General features: G+C 57.1%; 1 protein-coding gene across 1 annotated transcript in view; it reads right to left on the bottom strand.

Annotated features, from left to right (window-relative positions):
• Positions 1 to 399: 399 nt before the first annotated feature.
• Positions 400 to 26,341, bottom strand: part of SMYD3 (SET and MYND domain containing 3) — a 519,877-nt gene continuing 493,935 nt past the window's right edge. The window contains exons 11-12 of the mRNA XM_079763811.1: positions 11,209 to 11,317; positions 400 to 2,218 (exon numbers count right to left, since the gene is read on the bottom strand). Of these exons, the coding sequence (XP_079619937.1) occupies positions 2,117 to 2,218; positions 11,209 to 11,317 (211 nt within the window). The 3' untranslated portion in view covers positions 400 to 2,116. The remainder of the gene's footprint in view (positions 2,219 to 11,208; positions 11,318 to 26,341) is intronic.

Below are 26,341 nucleotides of genomic sequence, written 5' to 3'. Positions count from 1 at the left end.
GTCACTCCCTCTCCAGGAGGCACGGAGGCAGATCTCCTGACCCAGGTTCACCCCGACTGCTGGATTTCACCCCGAAAATGGGCCAGCACAGGCTCCGTCCACGAGCAGCACACGCGGCAGGTGGGGCCACCCCGCCTCCTGCCAGGACTTCTCATTTCCTCGTGGATTTAAAATAAGATTTTATTGATTTTTTACAGAGAGGAAGGGAGAGGGAGAGAGAGTTAGAAACATCGATGAGAGAGAAACATCGATCAGCTGCCTCCTGCACACCCCCTACCAGGGATGTGCCCACAACCAAGGTACATGCCCCTGACCGGAATCGAACCTGGGACCCTTGAGTCCACAGGCCGACGCTCTATCCACTGAGCCACACCGGTCAGAGCTCCTCGTGGATTTAAATGAGGAACTGCCACCGTGTGTGGGAGAGGCGGCAGGTCTGTCTTCCATCCGGTGAAGGACCCAGGGAGCCACTGATGGGAGCTCAAGGACCCCCGACGCTGAAGGCACATTGTTCGTCTGGAGATGTTCTAGAAAGGTCTATGGATTCCATCCAATTCCCCAGAGCTGCTGTGGCAGGCTGCCGATGGCCACGGTCCCTCCTCCCGCAGGTCCACGCTCTTGCCAGGGGACTGTGCAAAGGCGTCGCTGGCAGAGCCTGCGCCAAACCAGACTCTCCCACCGACCGCCGGCAGCACGCACCGTGAATGGAGTTCCTTCGTGCCGTGCTGGCGTCGCTGGCTGCGCACTGAGAGCCACGGGCACCAATGCTCCGCCCCACGGTGTGCGTTTGAGGACGAGGGCTCCTTTGTCCTGAAAACACAGTCACCTTCAGATACCTCTGCAGAATTGGTGGAGCTGGTCTGTCAGTCAAGGTCCCTTGGTACATCAGGAGGAATCCCACGGCACCGGGCGCCAGGCCTGTCCTTACTTATCACATGGGCTCCAAATTCCGCCCTCACTGTGCTCCTGGTATGAGAACGGCGTGCCTGGGAGGTGCCTGGCACCCGCGGGGCATGGCTCGAGCAGAAGCAAGGCACGGGAAGGCTGCGGAGCGCATCGTGCGGGCCGAGCACGTATCAGCCAGGGCGACGCCAGGTGGGCAGCGAGGAGTCTGTCGCTTCCTCGGCGGCAGAACGAGGCTTTCCTCTGGCCGACCCGACGCCCAGGTGCTGTCACGCGGCTGGAGAGTGAGGGCTGTGGCCGTCGTCACGGCGTCTCGTCTGAGCAGAGGGACTAAGCTGCTCGTGCAATCACAGGCCCAGAAAAGAATTTACCTCTTGTTCCCCGTGCAGGAGGAGAAAAGTTTTCTGTGTTTGTCTACAGCCGAAAGGCGGGAAAGCAGGCCACCGAATAAGGAAGGCGAGAGGGACAGGGAAGAAAGCCCGCGGATGTGAGCCGGAATGCTGGGACCCTGCTCCCTGCAGGCCAAGGGCGCTTCGTGCTGAGCACGTCACAGGCTGGGACCACAGGCCGAGAACTGGGGGAAGTCCGTGAGAACAGGCGTGACACACACAGGCTCACAAAGGGCCGAGAATGCGAGTTACCACAGAGCCGCAGACATCAGGAAACACACTGTTTTCTTTGCATGGAGACGCCCCTGTCCTTTCCAGTAACCAACGTGCCCTCTTTCTGGGACTCGGGGTGGGATGGCCTGTGTTGGAGTCGCCTGTGGAAGTGAGTGATGGACACAGAGGCCTTTCACACACACAGGAAGGACAGCACCTGAAACCGCTCCGGCTGAGGGGCGGCCTGCGGGGAGCACGTGGGGAAACGCTGACTTTTGCTTATTATCCCTGAGGATGTCCGAGGAGAACGCGAACACTCACCCTGCTCTGCGTTCCACGTGGTTTTCCACCATTAATGCCGAGATCTTAAATGTTACAACGACCAGCGAGGACGCGAAGGAAACAACGACCAGATGGCATTTTCAACCACGTTTCTTACGTTTATTATAATCGTGCTTCTCTACGACGAAGCTTGTGGCCCGCACACCGCGTGTCCGCCTTCGTTACCTACAAACACGCGGAGAGCATTGCCGGCGGGGGGCCACACGGCGGGGCGTGCGGGGCGTGCGGCCGGGGAGGCGTGGGGGCAGGAGCGTCCTTCCTGCTGGCCCTCAGGACGCGCGGATGTTGGCGTCACACTCCTCCAGGAGCAGAATCAGATCCTCCATCAGCCTGTGCTCCCGGCCGTGCGTCACTCTCATGATATCGAACGCCTGAAGGGAAGAGAAAGGAGATTAGATCCCGGAGCAGGCGGCCCCTGCCCACGCCTCATCGTCTCCCCAGGATGCCAGGGCCTGGGGACCCCGCAGGTCCACAGCGGGCGCGGGGCCGGGGTTCTCCAAGCCAGAAGGCAGGGACCAGGGTGCTTGGAAGGCAAACCCGCTAATCGGGGCACGCAGGGCTGCTCTCCGGCCACGCTCCGGGGATGCCAGTGCGCAGGCTGCGTGAGCATGCGGGAATTTAAGAAGAGTGAATGCAATGGCCAGGTATTCAGATCAGGGGTGAAATGCCAGGCTCCCACACCTGAGCAGGAAGTTTCACGTCTGCACGCTGCATCGAGCCCTCGTCTACGTGCACGGTGACAATGACGTACATGGCGTTTTCTTGGTTTTCTTTTACGTCACGTGACGCGTAGCACTGGCATTGCAACAATCCCTTCCTTTACTGTCTGTGCTCCGTCCATTGCTGAGTCCTGTCAATTCTCCCTGCGGCACAGTTCTGGGACGTCAGTGAGAGTCCAGGGGAGGCGATGGGCCTGCGTTCCAACGATGCTGCTGTGTGTCCTGCCTCCTCCCGTCTGGGGGTGAATAAGGTCCCGGAAGCAAGGACGGGCCAGGACGCAGCCCGGGATGAGGGTGTCGGGCTTGAGGTGGTAAGACGACAAGATGGACCCACAGGGTGGCTGGGAGCGGGGGAGTGAGTGCAGCTGGGGCAGAGGACTGACGAGAAGCCCCACGGGAGGGAAGGTGAACCCGAATGCAGTGCGATGAACAGACAACGCCGTCCTTCCCTGAGTGGGGGCGGGCAGGAGAGGAGGGGAGAGAGGTAGGGTTTACCGTATTTTCCGGCGTATAAGACGACTGGGGGTATAGAAGATTTTCCTGGCTTAAAAAGTCTTCTTATACGCCAGAAAATATGGTAGTCATGTGCAAAACACGGCTGTCTTCTGCTTGTGAGGCCACGGGGCGGAGTGCACGGTGAGCTGGAACCCATTGCTGATGGGGGACCTTGGCCCGGGGCCTGGCCGTCCTGGGCCCACAGTTCTCAGTGAGGTGAGGAGAGAGCCCAATGTGGCCGCCGGCCTGGGGGGCTCTCAATGAGGCCCCAGATCTTCACCCAGAGACAACGAGGGGCTTATCTCCCCCCAAATGAAGAGGTTTACAAGAACCTCGGACCACCCGGCTCTGTTCCCTGGGGCTCCGTGTCCTGCTCGCGGCCTCCCACCTGCTGCACAGGCGCCTGCAGAGAGGACAATGCGGCTTAATTTCCTGCGTCGTAAACAAAGCAGATGCGGAAATGTAAAGTCGGAGCCGCTTGTGCTGGGAAAAGCGATCTCTTTCCATTAAACTGTCTTCAGCGGGAGCATTCACAAAGAGCCTGCATGCAATCGGCCACAGAGGACGCATCCGAGGCCTCGGAGGGGCGCTGCCTCCAATGTCACCGGGGAAATGGCAGCCGCGACCGTCTGCGCGTGACGGGCAGGGCGCACGCAGGGCCCAGAGGCCCCAGAGCTGATTCCAGTCTCATCCCATCTTCCTCTTTAAAAAGTAATTTTAGAATTACGGCTGTATATTAAGTAAAATGAATTAAATCAAATTATGATTTAAAGTTGCAAACAATATAGCTTGCTTATTAATTTTTAATACAAATATATTAAGCTTATCCAGGCTCTCACATGCTCTCCACTGGGAGCCTGGGGGGCCAATAACTGCCTTCCTCGAGCCCGATTTAAAGATGGATGTGAAGGCCGAGGGAAGAAACGCATGCGCAGTGAGACCCTCTGGAGTCAGATCACAAGGGGGAAAGATACAAGCACGTTTTCTCATTCTGCCCGTCTCAGGATGAGAGTGGGGTGGGGTGGGGGCAGAGATGGGGGGAGGGCAGGGGCATCCCACAGCCCCACAGCCACTGAGCAGCTCCAGGCCACAACCAGCCCATTACAGTGGGCGGCAGAACCTTCTAGAGCCTTTGATGCACAGGGCTGGGCCTCAGGGAGAGCTCTGGGACATGGGGGACAGAATCCCAGCAGGACCCTGTGTGACAAGGAGGTGTGGGCTGGGGTGTCAGGATGGGAGGGGACTCCAGAAGGGGGCTACAGGCCCGTCAATGTCTTCTCCGGAGGGGGAGGGGGGTGTTGCCGTGTTTAACTCATCAATCGATCCAATGAATATGGAATCAGCCCGAGGGGCCCCGAGGAAGCCCTGTCTCCTCCCTGAGACTCAGTTTCCTCAACTGAACAATGAAAATTAGACTCAAGAAATCCTGGGGGCCAACAGGTCCCAGACACAGAGCTGGGAGGCGTCCACGGGGCTTGTTTCCGATTTCGGATTTAGTTAGACTGTGGTCAGGAAGTCCCTGTGAGCGACGTGGATCTGTGCGCGTGCGCGGAGACCTGCTTTCCGGCCCAGAAGGCGGCCTGTCGGGGTCTGCGTTCGGGGCCCCTGAGAAGAAGGTGCGTGCCCACACCCATCAGCGAGGTCCTGTGGCTGATGGTGGTGTGAGCTCTCCGACATCTGCTCATCTCCTGTCCAGGTCAGTCCATCGCGGACTGAGGGGTGCGCATGTCCCTGCTCGGCCAGTCCGTTGTCTGATTCTGTGAGGGATTTTTCCCTGCATTTTGCAACTGTTTGGTGCGGACACATGGAAGATTGCTCTGTCTTCTGGGTAGCCTGACCCTGTGCTCATGGCACAACATCCCTCTCCATCTCTGTAAAATGTTCTTTGCTCTGCACTGATGTTATAGGATATTAAGGCAGCCACCACAGCTTTCTTTTGATTACAGTGTTCATATCCTTTTCCATCCTTCCAACATGCCTATATCATTTATATTTAAGTGACTTTCCTACAGACAGCATAGAGTTAGGGCATTAAAAAATCCATCCTAATCTCTTTCAATTGGTGCATTAGACAATTTACTCTTTTTATAAAGGCCACTTACATCATTCATGTATATGTCATTATTAATATATTAGGGTTTAACCTTTTGCACTCAGATGTCGAGATTAAAATTACTCTTTGAATGTATCAATAATTTGAAATATAAAAAAATCCAAATAAATAAGTTTGTATGAAAAGAAACTCCAGTTTTTTATTCTACTGCCGCGCTTTGTAAAATCTGGGGTATTTAAAAAATTAAATCCCGAGTAGAATAAAGGAATCGAGAAAAAAGCAAGCGAGTGCAAAGGGTTAAGTTTGCCATTTTGCTTTTTGTTCATTCTAGGTTTTTCTTTTCCATGCATTTCCCTGTGGGTTACTTATATTTTTTTTTGTTTATTCTTGTTTTGTTTTTTAGAATTCCATCTTACAGTGCTTTTGAATGCATTCCTTTGTTTAGCTTGTTGGAGGGCTGCTCTGTCTCCCATTGTACATGCATCACGTACCCCACTCTACGGTGTCATCCTTGTACCAGCTCAGGAGACCTCCTTCCCGCCCGTCCTTCACCCGCCGTTTGGAATAGAATCGTCCTAAATACGTCCACTGTGTCCAGCTAAACCCACAGCAGAGAGCGCGGAGACTCCTGCTTCATGTGTCAGACAGAATCTAGGAAACTCCAGAGGAGAAGATGGCCCATTCACTTCCCTGCATTTCTGCACCCACGTTCTTCCCTCCTCCCTAATGTCCCAGGATTCCTCCCTTATCATCTCGTTTCTGCTCAGGGAATCCTCTAGCTTCCTCTTAGCACAGGCCTGCTGGCGACACGGTCTCTGACTTTCCCCCCCTCTGACAATGCCTGCCTTTCTCTTCAGTCCTGAAGGATCCATTGCTGAGTGCAGGTGTGGGGGTTAACGGTTCTTTTCTTGCAGTCCCTGTAACATGTGCCGTCTTGTCTGGCCTCCATGGCTGCTAAGAGAACACCACTGCCATTTAAACTGTTTCCCCTGCAGGCACCACACCCGTTTCCCCTGGCTGCTCTAAGCCACTGCCTGTGTCTCTTGTGTCCAGAAGTTAGGGTCAGCCTACCCAGTGGCAGTGTGGATTCTTTGGTTTTCCTTGTTTGGGATTCGCTCAGCTTCTTGAATCGGCAGTTTGTGTCTTTTGCCAAATGTTGGGCATTTTCTGCCATTATTCCTTTCATTAAAAAAGTCTTACTGCAGTAAAATATACACTGCGCACAGCCAGGACTTCTGCATCATCCCACGGAAGCTGTGCTCACTGAATAGTCACTCCGCCGGCCTCTGCCTCCAGCCCATAACCGCTCTCCCACTCTCTGTCTCTGTGCTTGGCCAGGAACTTCATGGAAGTGGAATCGTCAACGTGGGTCCTTGCGTGTCTGGCTCATTACTGCACTTAGCACACGCTCACCCACATTGTAGCATGTGCCAGGATTCCTTTCCTTTCTAAGGCTGAGCAACATTCCATCGACCATATCTCACATTTCGCTTATCCATCGTCCATCCGTCAACATCTACTTCCTTGCTGAGCCCGTTACTTTTCCGTTTGCTCTGAGGCTGTTTGCACGTGCTCATCGAGGCCTGTTTGGATGGCTGCCCACAGATCTGTCAGGTCCTTCTAATGTCTGTGATCTGGGAGTTGGCACATATCAATTCTTTTTCTCTTTTTTTCATTAAAACTGCGATCTTCCTGGTTCTTGGTTTGAGGGGTGATATTCAGCGGCAATCTGCACATGCTGAGCATCCCGCTGAGACGCTGCATTTTGCTTAGACCCCGTTTTCGCCACTTCCTCTGGCCCTGCTCCCGCAGGAGGAAGGGGTGCCACCTCGTTTCTCCGCGTGCAGGGGTCCCCGGGGTCCCCACTGGCTCCCAGTTCCTGCGGGGCTACACTTTCTGGTCGGTACACCTCTGCTTGTTTGTTGTGACAGGACTCAATCACCATCTCCCCCTTTACTGGCCAGTCTCTCACTCATCGCCTCCTTTTCTTAGTTCAGAAACGGACTCTGGGAACGAAGGTTCTGTGTGGAGGTCAGTGGGGAACGCTCTTCAGCATCAGAACCGGGGACTTGCGAACGACTCTTAGAAGGCGCATTGACAACAGGGAGGTCATCTGCCTGCCCCCTGTCCTCCCCGCCCCCCCCCCAGCAGCCCCCTAAGTGTGAAGTCAGACCCCTGCAGGCTGTGGGCACGGAGGAGTCCATGGAGAGGCCTCAGGTGCTCCCCAAAGCGCCCCCTCCCCGACCCGATTCACCAAATGTTGTGTGTTTTTCTCTGGCGAGTCCGTGGTTCTCATCAGATTCCCAGAAAAGAACGTGACCGCAGAGGCAAGCATCACGGCAGCAGGTTAGGAACGGAACAAACTGCCTGCTCGAGGCCGCTCCGAGGGGCTGCCGTCCGGGCGCCCTGAGCCCACAGCGCCCAGCACGCTGCGCTGAGTTCCCTCATGCGCGGGGCTCGCCGCTGACTGCGGGAGCGAGAGGGACAAAGCCCAGGACTGCGGCCTGTGCTCCCTGGTCAGGCCCAGGACAGAGATCAGCGATCCTCCACATGTAAGATGCTCCGGCAAAATGCAACGCAAATGGAAAAACCATGGCAGCGCGTCAGGAATGGACCAGCAGTTATTGAAGGGGAAGAAATGGGACTTTTCCCAACCGACCTCCACTAACAGGACACGCTAACAAAGCCCCAGCCTGGCCAGGGGCGGGTGGGGTGGGGGTGGGGGGGCGCAGCGGGCAGAGCGCACAGGACACAGGCTCACCGAGGAGACAGCAGGATGGGGACGCCTGCCCTGGAGGCCCAGAAGTCAGATGAGTGGCTGACAAATTCTCCGAGAAATAAACGGAGAGAAGGGGAAGCAGAGCAGAGACAGGAGGAAGCGGGGAGCCGGCGAGGGGCCCAGGACGGCCTCGGCCGCAGACAGGCTTTCTGAGGGGGCACAGGGGAGGCCTACACCAGCAGGCTGCCGGGGGCGGGGGGGGGGTCCTCCCTGGCGGAGGCTGGGCCTAATGGAATTTGCAACACATCTCTGATGCTGCAGCTTTTCTGATCCCGTTCCCACCTTCAACCCAGCCTTTGGAACCCCGATTCAAGCTGGTTCGTCCCATTATTTCCAGAGTTTCGGAGACAAGAGAGAGCATCTACGGGTGCAGCCTAGAGAACATCGTGTCAAAAGGCAAATTACCTTCCCTTCTTTTGGAGAGAATGGAGGGGAAGAGAGAGGGAAGAGAGAGGGAAGAGAGAGGGAAGAGAGAGGGAAGAGAGAGGGAAGAGAGAGGGAAGAGAGAGGGAAGGAAAGGAAGGGAAGGGAAGGGAAGGGAAGGGAAGGGAAGGGAAGGGAAGGGAAGGGAAGGGAAGGGAGACATTGATGTGAGAGAAACACATCGATTGGTTACCTCGCACATGGGGACCGAGCTTACAACGGAGGTACGTGCCCTCGACGGGAATCGAACCTGGGACCCTTCAGTCTGCAGGCTGACGCTCTATCCACTGAGCCAAACTGGCCAGGGCTATTAGTCTCATGTTTCAAATAAGGAAATTATATTCAAAGGGATTAAAAGACTTGCCTCAACTCAGCAAACCAGTGAGCCGAGTGCAGCACGCGGGGGATGCGCGTTGGCCTTTTGGTGGCTGATCAGTGACTTTTCGGAGGCGAACAGGACGTCTGGGGTGAGGCCTGCCCCGTCCTCACCAGCTTCCTGCTGCTGCCCCCAGACCTTCCCCCGGGCAGCCGGCAGGTGCACGTGGGCTTGTCCTGGAGCCAGGAGCAGGAGCTGCGCAGCTGTCACCCAGGGGCGCCCGGAGGAGGGAGGCAGCCTCACCAGCTCTGAGGAAGACGGGGCGGAACTGGGCACGAGAGGGTGAAGGCCAGGGAGATGCCAGCACCCCCGCCGGCCACGTCCCCCACAGTTAGCGTCCAGACGGGGTGGGGCTCCCTCAGGTTCTATCTGCGCTGCCCGGGAGCCTCGCGGGAAGGGGGGACGCGAACACCTTCGGAGGCCTCGGCGGTGGCATCGGCGCTCAGGAGCCGAGGGCACCCACCGCCAGTCCCACCGCGGAGCTCCCGTCTCACGGGTGAGTGTAGCGCGGAGTCCCTGAGTGGCTCGCATGTCTGTCCCCCACTAACTGTAAGGAGAACACTGCTCTTCCTCGATTCACAGGAGCTTTTCATCAACACAAGTTGCATCAAATGGAACAAACTAGACCGGCTCTGCCTCCGTCTGACTTCAGACGGCTTCCTGACGGTCTCCAGCCGCAGCCCCCCATCCCCAGCGGGAGGGGAGCTGCCTGGCCGCTGACCTCCCTGCCGCCAGCGGTCACGGGGACCGGGCTGATCGCGTGTGTCTGAGCAGCAGTGACTCCCCGCCCCCCCCCCCCCCAAACATGGAGGAGCATGTGACCGCTTTAAACACCACCTGCTGGGCTGGCACATCACATGCCTGGGAAACTTCCTCCACGTTATTTTTCTGTCAAAACTGGACACAAGGACCCTTCAGAAGTATTTCTGTCGGAGCTGACTGGCTGGTAAGTGTCTGCCAGGCCAGAAAGGGACGTTTTCCCTGAGACGGCGGGAGAGCGAGGTGTTCCCTCCTGTCGGGGTAAGGCGGGCCGACGTGAGAAGGAAGGAGCGTGTGCCCTCAGGAGTCACGTTCTTCCTGCTGATCATGCTGACTTCCTTAGGGACCAGGCGGGCAGTCAACAGCAACAGGCGCTGGGGAGTCGCATTTTTAAGAGTCCCTTGGGCGCTGGTCACTTTTCTCATCTAAATGTGGTAACTGCCCCTGTGACGGACCAGCCGCCCCCGGACACTCGGAGAGGTTAAGGCAGAGCCGGGGCCGCTCCCTGCAGACAAGGGCCCGGTGGCCCCGAGGACCCCACTGGAGCGTCCGGTGCTCCCCGTGCCACCCAGACGCCAGGTCGCCACACATCAAGCCGAGCCCGGCCGGGTGGGCCCTGCCGTGGCGGCCGTGGTGTGGGTGGGAGGGGCCGAGGCCTGGGCCTGGGCAGAGGAGACGCACTGGGAGGCGACGAGCAGTCCCTCTAACGACGTGTTCCACACTGACCTGGCTCCCGTGCCGTTTCTGGGCCTCGCTGCTAGCGCTGTATTCACCCAACTCCCTCCCTCCCTCCTCCCCAATCCCAACTCCCTCCTCCCCGCCTCCTCCTCAAGGACCACCCCCTGAGCTCCCGGCACCTTGCGTGGCATGGAGCTGGGTACCAGGATGCCTGCAAGGCCCCGCGTCCTGGGGGAGGTGGGCATCAGGTGTTCCCACGCCCTGGACACGTCCTCTCCGGGGAGAGTGAACGGAGCAGCGGTGGGACCACAGGGACTAAACATTTGAGCTGGGCCTTAAAGGAACAGGAGCGCTCTGCCTGGCCGGGGGCGGGGGGCGGGCACAGTCCCTTAAGGCAGCGGAAGTAGCTTCGCAAAGACCTCGTGTGGGCAGTCCAGGGCGTGGCAGCCCAGGCGGCCCAGTGCACACTGGCTGTGGAGGCAGGGAGGCCTGGAGGGAGGCCTGGAGGGGAGGCTGCAGAGGCGACTGCAGACAAATGGATGGTCAAGGGCTGGCCTGACAGGCAGCGGGTTATTACGGTCTTTGGACTCAACATCACAAGACAAAACCTAAAATTCAATGATCCTTCTACCACATTCAAATTTTCCAATCTTCTTGGGTATTTCCCAACTATTGTTCTCCACGTACAACCACTCATAAATCTATCAGCGAGTCCAAGATCGGCGTCCCTTCTACTAGACCTGGTTTGACTAGAAAAGGGGTAGGAAGAGAGAAAGTGGAACTTAATTAGGCCCTTCAGATGGGGCACTAGTGCTGAGGGGTGTAGTTGAAAGTGGGAGCTGGTTGATTTTACACCAGCAGCTTAAACTCAACCACGACGGGCATGTTTACAGCACAGACATCAGCAAACATCACAAATCAGTTGTCAGAGCTGGTTGCTAGACCTGTATGGGCACGTGTGTGTGCACAGGTGTGAGTGTGTGCATGCAGACACAGGGAGGGAGGGCTGCTGAAATTCACACGGCCCAGCCACAGCCAGCCAAGGGTGTCCGGGCAGGGGACGCGCAACGGGCACTCACCAGCCTCAGGTTCTTCATCGCCTGCGGAAACATGCCTTGATGCAACTGCAACTTGCCAACTTTCATTACCTGCACGCCTCGGACGGGGTGGCAGCCCGGGAAGAAGATCCTGGAAGAAACCACAGGGCACACGGTCAGCGGCTCCCTCCTCTGCGGCCAGCATTGCACGGGAGCCCACGCGGGGGGGGGGGGGGGCCACGTGAGCTGAAGACACGCCAGCGGGAGCCACGCAAGCCGAAGCCACGCGAGCCGAAGCCCCATGAGCGGGAGCCACACAAGCGGGAGCCACACCAGCTGTGGCCGCTCACGAGCCCCCAGAGGAAATGAGCGTCCCTGAGGGCGCAGGCGCAGGGCAGCCTCCTGCTCCCAGGACGCTGTGCATTCAGAACACAAGGCCTGTGCCGGCGCCTCTCCAGTGAGCACCACATGCCCCTCTCACCCTGCATGCCTCTGAAGCCGGCCCCCGGGCAGCGGGGACCAGCGGGGCCTCCGTATGTACCTGTTTAGTGAATGGATGGGGGCGTCCAAGGCTCCCCATCTGGACGCCCCACACCCTCGTTTGGACTGACAGCCCTCGAATGCCAGGCGTAGCGCTCCTCGCCACCCACCGTTCTTGCAGGCCCGGGGGTGCGGATTTTACCGCCTCCCTGGATTGCAGAGGCTGTGACGCGGGCCCCCGTCTGTGTGTGCCATGACGTCCTGCATGTAGGGGAACTCGAGACATGCGTGACCTGTTTCTCCCGTAACGAATAGAGAGGGTGTGGCCGTGCAGCAAGGAATGAAGATGCGGGGCCGTGTCTCAGACCCGACACTATTTCAATCTGAGTCAAAAGCATTTTTCTAATAGATTCAACAGAAGTGCACAGTCTGGGCTCTTTTGCCCTCCCCACCCCCGCTCCCACCCCCGCCCCCGCTATCCTTAGGGACTGTGCTCCCGCCACAGGTGCAGGGCCGTCCGGGGCTGGGGACACACGGCAGCACATACACATCAAGGCCCAATCACCCCACCAGACGCCAGGCATTCGTACCATGGTTTAAAAATATTACCGAACAGAGTACGACTTAGTGCTCCGATGGGGCCTCCAATCAGGACATGCCATGCTCACCTCAAGGAGGTTGAACTGAACTGAGACAATGGCACAGGCGCTGTGCAGGGAGAGGGGTGCCTGGCAGCTGGGGGGCAGCGTGGGTTCCCGGGGGAGGGACACAGGCCCCAGCTGGCCCCAGGTTCTAAGAGGCCACGCCATCTGCCCCGATTGGTCCGGCCAGTTCAGAACCAGCGGCTGCCCCTGGAGCTGAACTCTCCTCGGCCCCCTCGCTGCCTCCTGGGCTGCACCCACCTAACAGCTGTGCCTTCGATTAGCTCCGTGCACTCTCCACTCCTTAGAGCGCAGCGATGGTGCTTCCCACCAGTCCCGTTCCCATCGCCCAATACGCTGCCAGCAGCCTGCAGCCCCCTACCCCCACCGGACGCCGACTGGTGACCCAGACTCATCATCGCGCTGAGGGAACACGTGTTAGAAACTCGTGAAACCAATTCCTCTCCAGGTGCTTCTCACAGAAAACCTGGGCTCCAGGCCCCCCACACAGCAGCAGCCTCGCCACCAGCTGGGTTTCACTGAGAGCCACGTGTGGGAAATACTTATCACAGGCTTCCTCTCTGTGCAAAATCACAGAAAACTGAGAAGCGCCAGATCACAGGGTCTTCCAAAACCCTGTCACCGAGTGCGGCCGCTCTCACGGCTAGTCCCCGAAGACACGACTGACGCTCCCCACGCGACAAAGGAATACGATTTGCCAGCAGGAGTCGGGCCGGCAAACAGCACGGTGGTCTGAGGAAGCCTCATTCCATTCCTCCTCCGATGTCACGCCGGGTCCCAGGGCAGAGCGGCCACCTGGCTATGCGCTGGACAGTCAGTGCTTTGCAGGTGGAAGTGCTGTTAACACCTGCAGGTCACAGCTGCTCGGCCAGAGAGGGCTCATTCATCTGGGGGTGTGGGGGGGGGAAGGGGGGGCTCTCGGAGGCCCCGCGGCCTTAGTCCACATGCAGCTGCCCCGACTGCGGGTCCCAGTTCCTGGGGGGCAATCTCCTCCGCAGGGATTCACCCAGCCCAGGCCCGTGCCGCACCGGCTTGCAGCTAAGTGTTCCAGGAAGTGCCATTTGTCTCCACTCGCTGTCCGTCTGTCCTGTGTCCGCTCCTCCGGGCTGAGGGCCTCACCAGCGGTTTTCCCAGGGGTGCCTCCCAGCTGCGGCCCCCCAGTGCGGCTCCCCCAAGGATCCTGCTCCGTCCAATCACAACGCCCACACTCCCTTAGCAAAAGCCCCATCTCATCAAGGCAGTAAAAGAAAGCAACTGTTTGCAATTAAATTGTAGTTGTGAGTGGCTGGTAATTTCAAGGAGGCGTTCGCATGTTGCAGAAGAAGTTCTTTTTTTAAAAAAAAATATATTTTATTGATTTTTTTCAGAGAGGAAGAGAGAGGGATAGAGAGTTAGAAACATCGATGAGAGAGAAACATCGATCAGCTGCCTCTTGCACACCCCCTACTGGGGATGTGCCCGCAACCAAGGTACATGCCCTTGACCGGAATCGAACCTGGGACCCTTGAGTCCGCAGGCCGACGCTTTATCCACTGAGCCAAACCGGTTTCGGCCAGAAGAAGTTCTTATTAATTCACAAGAATTTCTAATGGATAAAATTCAAAACAATGTACCTAAGTGGTGAGTTTTCGTCAGTGGCGAGGAAAACTGTGGGGCACAAGTACCGCCCGGTTTAAGGAACCATGGTGGGCTGAGGTGCGTGTGTGGGAGCTGACAGCCGAGGTGGGCAGCCACGGTGAGCCAGCGCTCGCCACGCCCTCAGCCGGCTCTGAAATGCCCATCACATTGCTCCGTCCTGGCAGCAAACACAGGCTGTCTGGAGGGCCCGAACCCCCTGACCGGCCTCCAGCACGGCGAGCAGCCGGAGGGAAGGTGTGCGGCGCCCGGCAGGCGGGAAGTGAGGAGATGTGATCCCGAGAGCCCTGTATCTGCATCCCTTCCTCCCGCCAGACCTTGACCCAGAGACATTGCTGGTCCTGCCTGGGAGAGTCAAGGGGTGGGAGGTGCCCCGCTTGCAAGGGTTACAACAATCACAGGCTGTGGGGGGCAGACGGGGCCACAGACCGCCCACTGTGGCCCCTCCCAGGCCCAGACGACAGGACAGCCCAGAAAAGGTGCTCTCAGCCACGGACGGGCCGACGCCACGGGGCACACACGTGCGCCATCTCTCGGGAACCGAGCGCCTGTTAAGGCAAAGCTCCTCCTGGAGATGTGTTCACTGGCAGCTCCCGACTGAGGCCAACGCCCACCACCACTCCCTTATGAACAGAACATGCTGCGCAGAGGGGACGAGGCCGCGCCGGCCACACGGGACAGGCTAGCACAGAACTGGAACTATCCTTAGTTTGCAACATGCAAGACATGGGCAAGCGAGAATTCCGGTAAAAATAAAGCTCTCCATTTTACCTGTTTTCCCATTCCAACCCCATTGAACATCGATAACCGACTTCTCTTAGCTGTTCTCAATATTGCTGGCACAGGATTTCCCTGCTCTGGGGTTCAAATTTCCTAGCTGGAAAGCAAAGTTCCTTATATATTTTAATGAAATGTGCCATTCACTCTTGGGGAACACATAGTGGGAGAATCCATTGACATGCTAATTTGTTCATTCATTCACCCATCCATCCATCCATCCATCCATCCATCCATCCATCCATCTATTCATTCACCCACATAGACATGCAACATGTACCACCCCTGCTACCAGTGTGTGCCGAACACCACGGAGATAAAGTGGGGAGAAGCCAACAACGAACGGCTCCTGTCCCGGTGCCGCTCACATCGCTGTGCACGTGCTGGACGCGGAAAAGCATGAACAAGTCTGGAGCATACGGGGCGCTTCCTAAGGCCCGTGGGGGTCCATCGCGGGGCCCACTCTACCTGCAGGGTCAGGAAACACGTCCCAGAGGAGGAGACATTTTAGCTGGGGGCTGACAGTGAGTAAAACCTGACATTCTGGGCAGAAGGGACAGTAGGTGCAAAGGTCCTGGGGCACAAAACAACAGGAAGGATTCAAGCAAGGTGCACAGCCAGCATGCCCGGGTGGAATGAGGGTTATAACTGATGTGCAGTGAGGAAGGATGGACACACCGCCCCACCCTCCAGATCAGCTGAAGCCACCCCACCCATGATCCACACATTACCCACGTCGCCCACGATCCGCACGTCACCCACGATCCGCACATCGCCCACGATCTGCACGTTGCCCACGATCCCGTCGCCCACGATCCCCACGTCGCCCATGATCCACACATCACCCATTATCCACACATCGCCCATTATCCACACGTCACCCATTATCCTCATGTCACCTATTATCCTCACGTCACCCGTCATTCTCACATCACCCATGATCCGCACATCACCATGATCCACACGTAGCCCATGATCCGCACGTCACCCATTATCCACACGTCAGGCCCAAGCAGCAACTCGCCAGGGTCAGGGTCAGCCGAGCTCTCCAAGGACAGGCCCAGGACTTAGTGCGATGACCCCTTTCCTTTCACACTAGTTCCAAACCAGCCAGCACAGATGTGAGTGCTTTCGGAAAGGGAGGCAGAGATGCAAACATGGAATTAAAGCGTCGCTGCAGGCAGACGGGCAGCCGCACGTCTGACGCGGGCACTGCCGCCGCCGAGCCCCGATGGAGACAAGTGTGCGCGATGACGTGACACCTGGGCGTGACAGCTTACGTGGGGAAAGGCAGCTGAGCACCTTCATGGATCAGCCCACGGGTGAGACTCAGTGACAGGGCTGGATTCGAATCCAAGACTCTGCTAGCTCCCTTTCCACCCAACCACCAGCCCCATTGGGATTACCATTTTCTATCGCTAATGAGTGTATCTGTCTTTTAGGAAAGACGTGGAGAGGCGGAGACGGAGGGAGGGAGACAGGACATGAGTGTGGCTCACAGAGCATCAGTGGGATCTGCGCTGTAGAAATTCAAGTAAACAGAAATGCTGGTCTTTTCCAGCCTCCAGCCAGACTGCTTCCGATACGGGAGGTCACGCGTGCTCGCAAGCCGCGGAAGTGACACGGAGCAGCTTGCGCAGGACAGCGGCGCCCTCCAGCCCTCTGCCCCCGCCTCCCTCCTGCCCTTCTCTTCCTTCTCATCTCTCCAGATCCCCGCCTGCCTCCCTTCTCGGAGCCACACCCTCCTCCCATCATCAGCTCTCCTCATTCTTTCAGATCGGTGCTCACTGACAGGACCCATGACGCAGAAGCATCTGATTAGATGCTGTTTACACATTCTAATCTTACACACCCGTGTGTGTGTGTGTGTGTGTGTGTGTGTGTGTGTGTGTGTGTGAGTGGTATGCGTACATTTTTCCCCAAAGGCTGTTCTATGGAGTTCTGTTTATGTCATTGTTCTTGGCTTGCTCTCAAATACTGATGGAAGAGTGCTATGAGCATAGGGCGTTACAACCCTCCCTCTCCCTCCAAGCATCCTCCCCTCCCCCTCCCTCTCTCCGGGAATACTTGTTGAGCACCTACAATTAGCCAAGCTCTGTTCCAGGTGCTGGGGGCTGCTCCAGGCAAGTGTAACCTCGGTTAATCCTTAGAACAGGGTGAGGTAAACATTATCACCCCCATTTTATATGAGAAAACGGCAGCCCATGCAAGTTAAATAAATGCCCTACGTCACACAACTAGCGCAGTGCAAGACTGGCGGTCTTTGACTCAGCACCTCTCTTATGGCCGTTGGCTGATGCTGTATAAGCCTGTATAACACACAGAGTAATGGCTTCCAGAATGCTGGTGAACAGAGATTCTGCCAGGAGCTTCCTTAACAAACAGGAATTGTCTGTGATTAATGTTTATTTGGGAGAGCACGCTGCAAAGGCAGCACGAATGGGTTAGCATTTCCCCTACAATTTCCTGCGTGTTCATCATTTGCCTGGGAAGCATTTTCCCTTCTGTAGGTACTGGGATGTGAACATCAGCCCACGCCCTCTCTACATTACCAGAAACTCAACACCAGGGAGGCCAGATCCATGGATTTGATACCCACACGATTCCCGCTCTACTCTCCAGGGCAGCAGGTCTCCCGAGTGCAGGGAGCCCTTCCTCCGGCCAGCTCCCGGCGCCACGCGGCCAGCTCCCGGCGCCACAGGGCCAGCTCCCGGCGCCACGCGGCCAGCTCCCGGCGCCACGCGGCCAGCTCCCGGCGCCACGCGGCCAGCTCCCGGAGCAGCCAACGGCGTGCGGCCACCATCAGGACGTAAGGAGTCGCAGGGTGTCCTCCCCTGTGACCCTGGCCTGCGACTTAGTCCCCTGGCCCCACACTTCCTCCTCTGTACGCGGGGATGATTCCTACCTTCTAGGGGAAGAATCAACGAGCCGGGTGAGCAAAGGGACCAGTGATGCTCGTCATCCTCCTTCACGCAGCGTGACAGAAGCAGGGTTTTCAAAGTCTGAAAAATGGGCTGAAGCTAACACTGATACTAAAATGAAAAGGGAGCCCTAACCGGTTTGGCTCAGTGGATAGAGCATTGGACTGCGGACTGAAGGGTCCCAGGTTCGATTCTGGCGAAGGGCATGTACCTTGGTTGCAGGCACATCACCAGTGGGGAGTGTGCAGGAGGCAGCTGATCCATGTTTCTCTCTCATTGATGTTTCTAACTCTCTATCCCTCTCCCTTCCTCTCTGTAAAAAATCAATAAAATGTATATTTAATATTAAATCAATAAAATAAATAAAATGGAAAGGGAATTCAGCATTTAGTAAAAAAATACTAAAAGACTCTAGAAAAGAGTCCACACAAAACCAATGACACATGAAGAAAATAAACGAGTGACAAAAACAAAGCATAAAAAAGGGAAAAAACTTGGAACAATGTCTCCAAAGCATGTTCCTCCAAAACATCACGGCGTTTGCAGAAGCTCAGTAAGGCTCTGCCACACCGCCAAGCAGTCGCACAGGTCACAGGAAAGCTGCGTGCTTCCCGACGTCAGTGCGTGCTTCGTGGTGAACGGGCGCTGGGAAGGTGTACATGTCGCTGCCAATGTATTCTACGGTGTCATGCCTTATAGCTCTTTGATGTACTGAAAACCATTTGCCGTCTTTTCAGAGTAAGCCTGAATCTGAGCAAAACGTTGCGGAGGCCTCCCAGCGGGGTGGGGACGGTGTGCCGAGACGGGGTGCCAGAGGGTTGCACCGGCCACCAGCCCAGCAGGGCAGCGGCTGCCAAGCCGAGCAGCCCTGAGCCCGCAGAAGCCCGGGTCGGGGCGCAGGGCTAACCTCCTTCTCCCACGTCACACGGCCACGCCTCTCCTCTTACTGTAAATTATGAAAATAGCTGCTTGATATGAAGATCTAAACCAATTTTCTTTCATTTACTTAATCTGTTAAAAATGGTTAGTAGTTGTTAACGGCTCCCCCCCCCCCCCTCTCTCTCTCTCTGCTTATGCCTCCCCTAAGCAGGAGGACGCTGCCTAGGGGTGGAGTCAATCCCTGTCAGCTCCCGGGCCTGGCTCTGGGTGCAGATCTCTGACGTCTAAAGTGGTTCCAGCTTCCAACACTCCCCCTTGGTCCACCTGCGACCTAAAATTCTGGGGGCGCTTTGAGAACACAAGTCAAGCTACGCGGAGGGCAGGGAACGCACCCGCCCCAGCCTGGAAGGCCCTGGAAAGCTCTGGAAGGCGAGCACGGCCCTCTGAAAGGGTGGGGACAAGGACGAAGGCGGGGCCAGGCAACAGGAGCCTGATCCCTGTCCCGCTTGTGACTCTGGACAAAGCTCTTAACCACTGGGACCGGATAGTGCCACCGCCTTGAGGGGCTGCAGCCAGATCTCCCCTCAGGCCCCGCCTGGCTCAGAAGCTCTCTGCTCTGCACCTGCTTGGACACAGGCAGGCTGGCCTCGGGGGTCTGTGGCCCCCCCCACCTCCCCGCCCTCCCAGCAGCGGCAGACAGGAGTTAAAGGCCTGAGTGCCCAGGGCCCCCAGGGCTGGCAGGGAAGCTGCATGGCTTATAGAAACGACGCCTCTCTCCTCGTTATCTGTTCCACGGACCCTCATTTAACGGTGAAATTCCGGAACGGCACGCCAGAACCTCCAGCTGCGACGTGAAGGATGGTCACCGGGCACAGCTCCGCCACGAATGGCTCGCCATATGCTCGAGCGCTCTGTCACGCGCCTCCGGCTGCTTGGACGTCGCGCTGAGCAGGGATGCGATGCCAGGGACAGAGCATCGCCGGCCAAACAAGCCCAGCTCACGCGAGGTTTTCAGACCCAGCTGCCGGGCCGCTGCCCAACCCCGACCGCTCCCGGCCTGCTGCTCAGGCCGACCAGCGGACTTGCCAACCTCAAGGTCAAGTGGTCGGCATCCCTCGGGTCCTGTGGTGGCATCCGCGGAAGGTCCCTGGCGGCTGGGGGTGGCTCTACAGGTCTTCCTCCGAGTGCGGGGACAGCTCCCAGGAGACAGATGGCGACCCAAACACCACGCCTGGACACGTGCAGGCTAAGTGTCCTTATACAACCAGAGGACAGCTAGGGAACCTCCTGGAAGTACTAGGATATGGTGAGGGTTCTAGAGAACTGACTCGTTTTTCCTAGAGCTAACAAAGATGGACCGGAAGATGACAAACTCACACAAACCCATCCGTTTAAAAATTTTCAAAAGTTTGACGTGCCTGATGGGAAGCCAACACAGGAGAAGCAGGGGAAGAGGTGGAGGGAGACGATGTCCCGTTGTGCCCTCCGAGCCCTGGATCCAGCTGTGCCTGAAGCTGGAACTCCTGGACCTTCCAGTTACCTGAGCCCATAGATTTCTTCCTATGACAACACGCTCTCACTCACACACACACGGTGACCGTTATGATATACGAACAAGCCTACGATGCCGGGAAAACTGTCTTCAAATGCTCAACTGAAGCACGACAGGCCGGACCCATTTCCTATGAAAAATTCCCAAAAGCCTAGGTTTCTAGTCTGACTCCCAAATCCAAGGGGTCGAGGTCCAGGTAGCCACAGAGATGAGCTGTTTATCTAAGATTCCGGGGGGAAGAACGTGTTTCCCATCCAAAGAGGAGGGATGAGAGAGAAGCTCCCCGTTCCGCAGGTCTGTCCAGCGCGCTGGTGCCCAGCAGAGCCGAGGAGGGAGGACTCAGCCAGTTCAGAACCACGTCCTCAGGCTGCGAGCCAGCGGGAGCTTACTACCCCTCGCCAGCCACAGGCAAGCAGCTGAGGCCAGGTGAGCGCCGTAAAACTGCACCAACCGAGAGCCAAGCCTGAACTGAAATGACCACATTGCTACCAGACTAAAATTATTAGAATCTTCTCCTACTATTTCAATAATAGAAACCTCAGCCGCGGATTCCGTGTTTCAAATCGGCGCTGCCTGTTTTCCGAGCTGGCTAGACAGTTGCTGAAGGGCAATGCACAAAGCAATGGCCATCTGCTCATCCGTGGCTCGAGCTTCCTGCCTACATTCTGCTCTTATAATGGATCTGTTTGGGGCAAATAGAGATTGATTTTAATTTCCTGCCAAAATTTGTGGCGTGGACAAAGGAGAAGTCGGAACCAAACAATATGTTGCTTTTTCCATGTTTTTATCTGAAAATCAATATTCAGCGTTCACCACACCCGTGGCTGCAGACAAGCGAAGGAACAGTGCGTGCTGTTCCCGATCCAGTGATGATGCATCGCCCATTATCCGGGGAGTTAACGGGAGATCCAGTAGCCACCGTCTCACCTGACGAATGTCTTCAGAACCCAGCGCGGGCACAGGCTGAGGAACCTGCAGCTGGGATTGTAACCTAATCCCCCTCCTGTGCATGCAGCACAGCACTCGGGACAGAAGGATCAAGAACCAGAGGATTATCCTCTTCCCGGCCCCTCACCTCACTGGTCTGGGCGTTCCTTCCACCGGCAGCCATCTGTCAGAGCCGGAGTGCCCACCCCGTGCCCTGGAACAGCGAGCTGCGAGGGCGATGGTGGGGAACAAGACAGTCTTTCAAGTAGTTCTACGTCTTTGCTCTTCACAGAACAGATCACAGGAAGGGAAGGAGAAGAGGAGGAATCCTAGCCCAGGAGGTACTAGGAAGTACTCTAAACGGACTCCGAGTGGGGATGGAAAATTAAAATCTAGCAAAACAGAGAATGCCATGCTCTATCCATCGATCAGTACTCTATAAACATCAGCAGCTAATGCTTGTTGAGTGCTTGCTTTGTGCCAGGCATCTTGCTGAGACTTATCTCCTTTGATCCTTATTACAATCCTATGAGACAGGCACTGCTAATCAACCCACTTCACAGATGGGAAAATGGAGGCTCAGAGGAATTAGAAATCTCCAGTCTAGAACAAGAGACCTCAGAGCAATGGAGCTGCAGCACAGACCTTGCGCTAATATGGTCCTAAACGTACGCCCTCCAATGTGGGACACGTGGTATTTCTCCAGATGAATTTTCAAAATGGGTTAAAAAAAGAAAAAGAAAACGAAGGCAACCGTTAGAAATGGATCTGATTGGTGACAGGGCCTCCGCTACCAATCAAGAGGGAGTGTGGGCGGGCCCCTCCCACTGGTGCCCGAGTGCCTGGCGGCGCAGGGGGCAGGGCTGCGGGGAAGTGGGACGCGCTCTGCTCCATGGGCACCGCAGTGGGCAGCGGGTGCCACCGTGTCCGGCCAGGACCGCTGAGCACAGACGCGGGAGCTGACCAGGTCTCTGTGGGGACACTGACCTGAGACCAAAGTTAACAAATGACTTACCAGCACAGCCCTAAAATGCAGACGTTCTTACCAACAAGGCGGGGGGGGGGGGGGGGGGAGGAGGAGAGGAAGGAAGAGGGAGAGAAAGCATTTGGCAAAGGCCAAGAGGGCAAACCAATGCAGCCTCCTGATTTCTAGCCAAATGCTGCTCCCCGGTTCCCTGGTGACAGCTCAGGCACGCACCCTGAATCGGTCCTCGAGGGGAGCAAGCCCAGCAGCAGGCACAGGAGCCGGCACACGGCCGTGAGAGCAATCACAGGCAGCTCAGAAACGGCCCGCTGTTCCCTGGTCTCGAAGAAACCAGATAAAACTGAAATGCGCCATGAGTAACAGAATAACGCTTTACGTCTCCCCTCCCTCTCGGGGACCCATCGGGGCTGCATCCGATCAAAGCCGGGTTATTAAATGTCTACAGACGAATCCCACAACTCTCAGGGGCCTGGAGTTCGTTATTTCCCTGCAAAAGCAGGCCCCGATCTACACCGTGAACAATTTAATTGCAGTTTAATTACCAGTTAGGCTGAAGAGCATGAGATATGGGTGCCTTCAATTTTTAATAGTCATTACGACTCCCAGAGAACGTGGAAGGGGGATAATTGAGTCTCCGGGGAGTACCCTCCTCTCCCACTAGTGCCCAAATCACAATGAAAACAGAACAAAGTGTACAGGGCGACTCCGCTTCTCCCAGACCGTAACCCGGGCCGGCCCAGCAGGGTCGGGGGCACGTTCGCGAGATATGCTAATGCAAACAGGTTTCCCGCCGACGAGTTCCGGTACATTAACCAGATAAAGGCTCTTGGCCGGAGTGCTGCTTTCTTTCCGAGAATCAGATCCAAAGATGCCATCCTTGTTTCTTTGTTTCTCAGCGCCGGGCACCAGGACAGACACGCGTCCCGCAAACACATATGCACAGACGCTCACACATGCACAGATACACGCACAGATACACACACATCCCCCGCCTGTTTCTTTCTTTCTTTTTTTTTCTTTTTTTTAATATATTTTATTGATTTTTTACAGAGAGGAAGAGAGAGGGAGAGAGAGTTAGAAACATCGATGAGAAAGAAACATCGATCAGCTGCCTCCTGCACAACCCCTACTGGGGATGTGCCCGCAACCAAGGTACATGCCCTTGACCGGAATCGAACCTGGGACCTTTCAGTCCGCAAGCCGACGCTCTATCCACTGAGCCAAACCGGTTTCGGCATTTTTTTTTTTTTTTAAACATCAATGACGGGAGAGAATCATTGATCGGCTGCCTCCTGCACGCCCCCTACTGGGGAGTGAGCCCACAACCCAGGCATGTGCCCTTGACTGGACTCGAACCCAGGACCCTTCAGTCCACAGGCCGATGCTCTATCCACTGAGCCAAACCCGCTAGGGCCCTGCCTGTTTCCATGATGCTTCTAAAGCGCCGCTGCAGAAGGAACATGGGAACAATCTCACAAGAGTCCGCAAGGATGGCAACGAGAGGTCTTGGGAGAATTCAGAAGGAACAGCAAGTGTAGCCCCGAGACACTGCCACGTGATCAGAGAACCGGCTGACTCAGGCGGAGCAGTCCCCGCGAGAGCTGGGGGGGGGGGGGGGAGCTGACCCCTTCTCCCCCTCCTTCAAGCACACATTGGCCTCCTAAGCTGCCCAAGCTTCTTGAGGGGTGTGTGTGTGTGTGTGTGTGTGTGCATATGTGTGTGTATGTGTGTGTGTGCACATGTGTGTGTGCATATGTGTGTGTGTGTGTGCGTGCGCGTGTGCATGTGTGTGTGTGTGTGTGTGTGTGTGTGTGTGTGTCTCTCCATCCATCAGGCCTCAGCCTCCTCTTGGGGATGCTGTTGCACCCCAGCCCAGGGTGGGGTCAAAACAAGACCTTTCCTGGGGTCCCCACCCAGCGGGGAGCTCAGGACGGCCCTGCCCTGCTGCTCACCACGACCACACTCGCCACGTGTGCACTGGTCGGAGCGCGCACTGGGTCTGAGCGGTCAGGTGGTAACTGGACGACGACCTTGTCTGCCAGGCAAATGAGAGCAGGAAGCCCTGGCTGGTGTCGCTCAGTGGACAGAGCGTAGGCCCTTGGACAGAAGGGTCCTGTGTTCAATTCTGGTCAAGGGCACGCAGCTCGGTTACGGCTCGATCCCCGGCCCTGTTCGGGCTGCGTGAAGGAGGCAACCAAATGATGTGTCTCTCTCACATCAATGTTTCTCTCTGTCTGTATCTCCCCCTCCCTTCCACTCTCTCTAAAAAAAAAAAAAAATCAATGGAAAAACATCCCTGGGTGAGAATTAACAAAATTAATAATGATGATGATGATAATAATACGTGAGAAGGACAAAACACTGTGCCCAGCATCTGCCACCTCCTCCTCTCCTTCCTCCCCCCGCTCCCCCTCCCCCTACCCTCTGGAGCGCACCCGCACTCACACAGCGCCGGGCTGGGCTTGGGGAGACTCATGTGTCTCCTCAGGGGCCCAGTGGCTGGTCAGTGGCCCCGTCCCAGCCCCGTGGGCCCGGCCCACAGAGGAAGCAGCCAGGCCCTTCCCTGCTGAGCCCATGGGTGCCGAGAAGAAGGAAGAGGGTTCAGCTCTGGGCACCAGTACTGAGAGGTGCCCCTTCTGGGGTGCCTGCTGCTGACTCCATGGAGTGGCGCTAGTCCCCCAGACAGTGTACTCAGGTCACGGCGGAAGAGGGGACCGCCCCCCCGCCCCCAGGATTCTACTCTTCCATGCCCAAGTGAAGACAGTGAGGTCAGGAAGCGAGCAGAGCAGACATCCCAGCCCGGGACGCAGCAGGGGAGCCAGCCGGACTCACAGAGGCTGCTCCAGGGCCTCGGGTGCGGGACGGCCCCGCAGGAGAAGGGACGGCCCCGCACGAGCCCTCTACACCTCGGTGACTCCCGTCAGAGTCAGAGCACGTGGAGGAGTAAGCCCTCCGTCATCACAGATGCGCGCTCACTGCCGCCCGCAGAGCCCCAGGTAAAGAGGCTGGGGTGTCAGAGGGACCCAGGCGAGCAGCCTCTGGGCGCTGTCCTCGCCCAGCGGAGGCCATTCCCGGGTGTGCCAGTCTCCCTGCGGCTGGAGAGGCACGGCCTCCCCGGGGCCTGGCCCGGGCTCAGCCGGACAGCACAGCTCCCCGGCCGGGCCGGCGGGACACCCTCACCCATAGGCTGCAGAGGCCGCGCGGACGGCGGGCTTGTGTCCAGAGAACACGGCGCCGCGTGCCTAGAAGCCCCGCCGGACTCCTCCGCTGAGACGCGCTCACGGCACAGCACCTGTCCCGGAACGGCACCCGCCACGCGGGCATCCCCTCGGTCTGCCGTCCTCCTTCCCCTTCCAGAACCCTCACGGTCCTCGTGCAGATGGGACTGGGACACAGGAGCCCGGGATCTCCGAGAGTCGGGAGGCCCGTCCACAGGACCACCTCCCTGTTATGCACCCAGAGGTGTCTCCACCTCAGCGCCTCCTCCGCGGCCAGGAGGCCGATTCACTGCACGTTGCTGCTGATGGTGCTGGGGCCGGGGCCTGGGCCTGAGCCGCCGTTTGGGGTTTGAGGAGGTCGGAAGAGGGAGAGCCCTCCCAGCTGAGTGTCCGGCCTGGAGGGGCCTGGGACCAGCACCCCAAGGCTGCCATTTAAATGACTGAATGGATGGGGAGCTGGAGAAAGGACCCGTTTCCAAAGAATTCCGCAACGGACGCCTGGACTAGGGCGGATGCTGCTGCTGAAGCCAGGCGACCGGGAGCCGGAGGAAACGCCGGTGCCATGGAGGCAGAAAACAAGACAGCTGGGGAGGAGATGTCAGCAGAGACCAGGTTATCACACATCCCGGCCGAAGTCCCCAGTGCTCCTCACCCCGCGGCTTGTTTCTCACCTCCCGACAGGCCCCCGGGTGCGCCCGCCAGTGCGCCAGGGCCCCCTGCCTCCGGAGAGAGAAGGGGTCCCTCCCCCTCAGCGGCCAGATGTGTGCAGGCTGCATCTCAGCTGTCACACTGGGGCCCGTGCCTGGTGCACACTCCATGGCCTTTCCAGCCTCCTGGTGGGATGCAGATGAGCACCGTGAGGCAGGTAAGCAGGGCGCTACCGTGCGCGCACAGCTCTCATTACAGATCAGACACCTGCCAGCCGTTTAAACAGTAGTTATCGGACTTGAAAGCGGAGCAAGAGACTGGGTGCCCCTTGAAGCAAATAATTTGGAAGCAGAAGTTCATGCAGACAGATGTGTTTAAAGCCTCCTTCAGAACGCTGTAATTATCATCAAAAAGGCAGATTCCATTAAATATCGGTTATGCTTTTAGTATCTGTCCTCCCAGACACATCTGAAACGTTGAAAGTCGGAGGT

Source organism: Cnephaeus nilssonii (genome assembly GCF_951640355.1).
Source record: "Cnephaeus nilssonii genome assembly, chromosome: 23".
Classification (NCBI taxonomy): domain Eukaryota; kingdom Metazoa; phylum Chordata; class Mammalia; order Chiroptera; family Vespertilionidae; genus Cnephaeus; species Cnephaeus nilssonii.
Note: the sequence above shows the minus strand (reverse complement) of the source record. Positions and strands in the feature narration are given on the sequence as shown.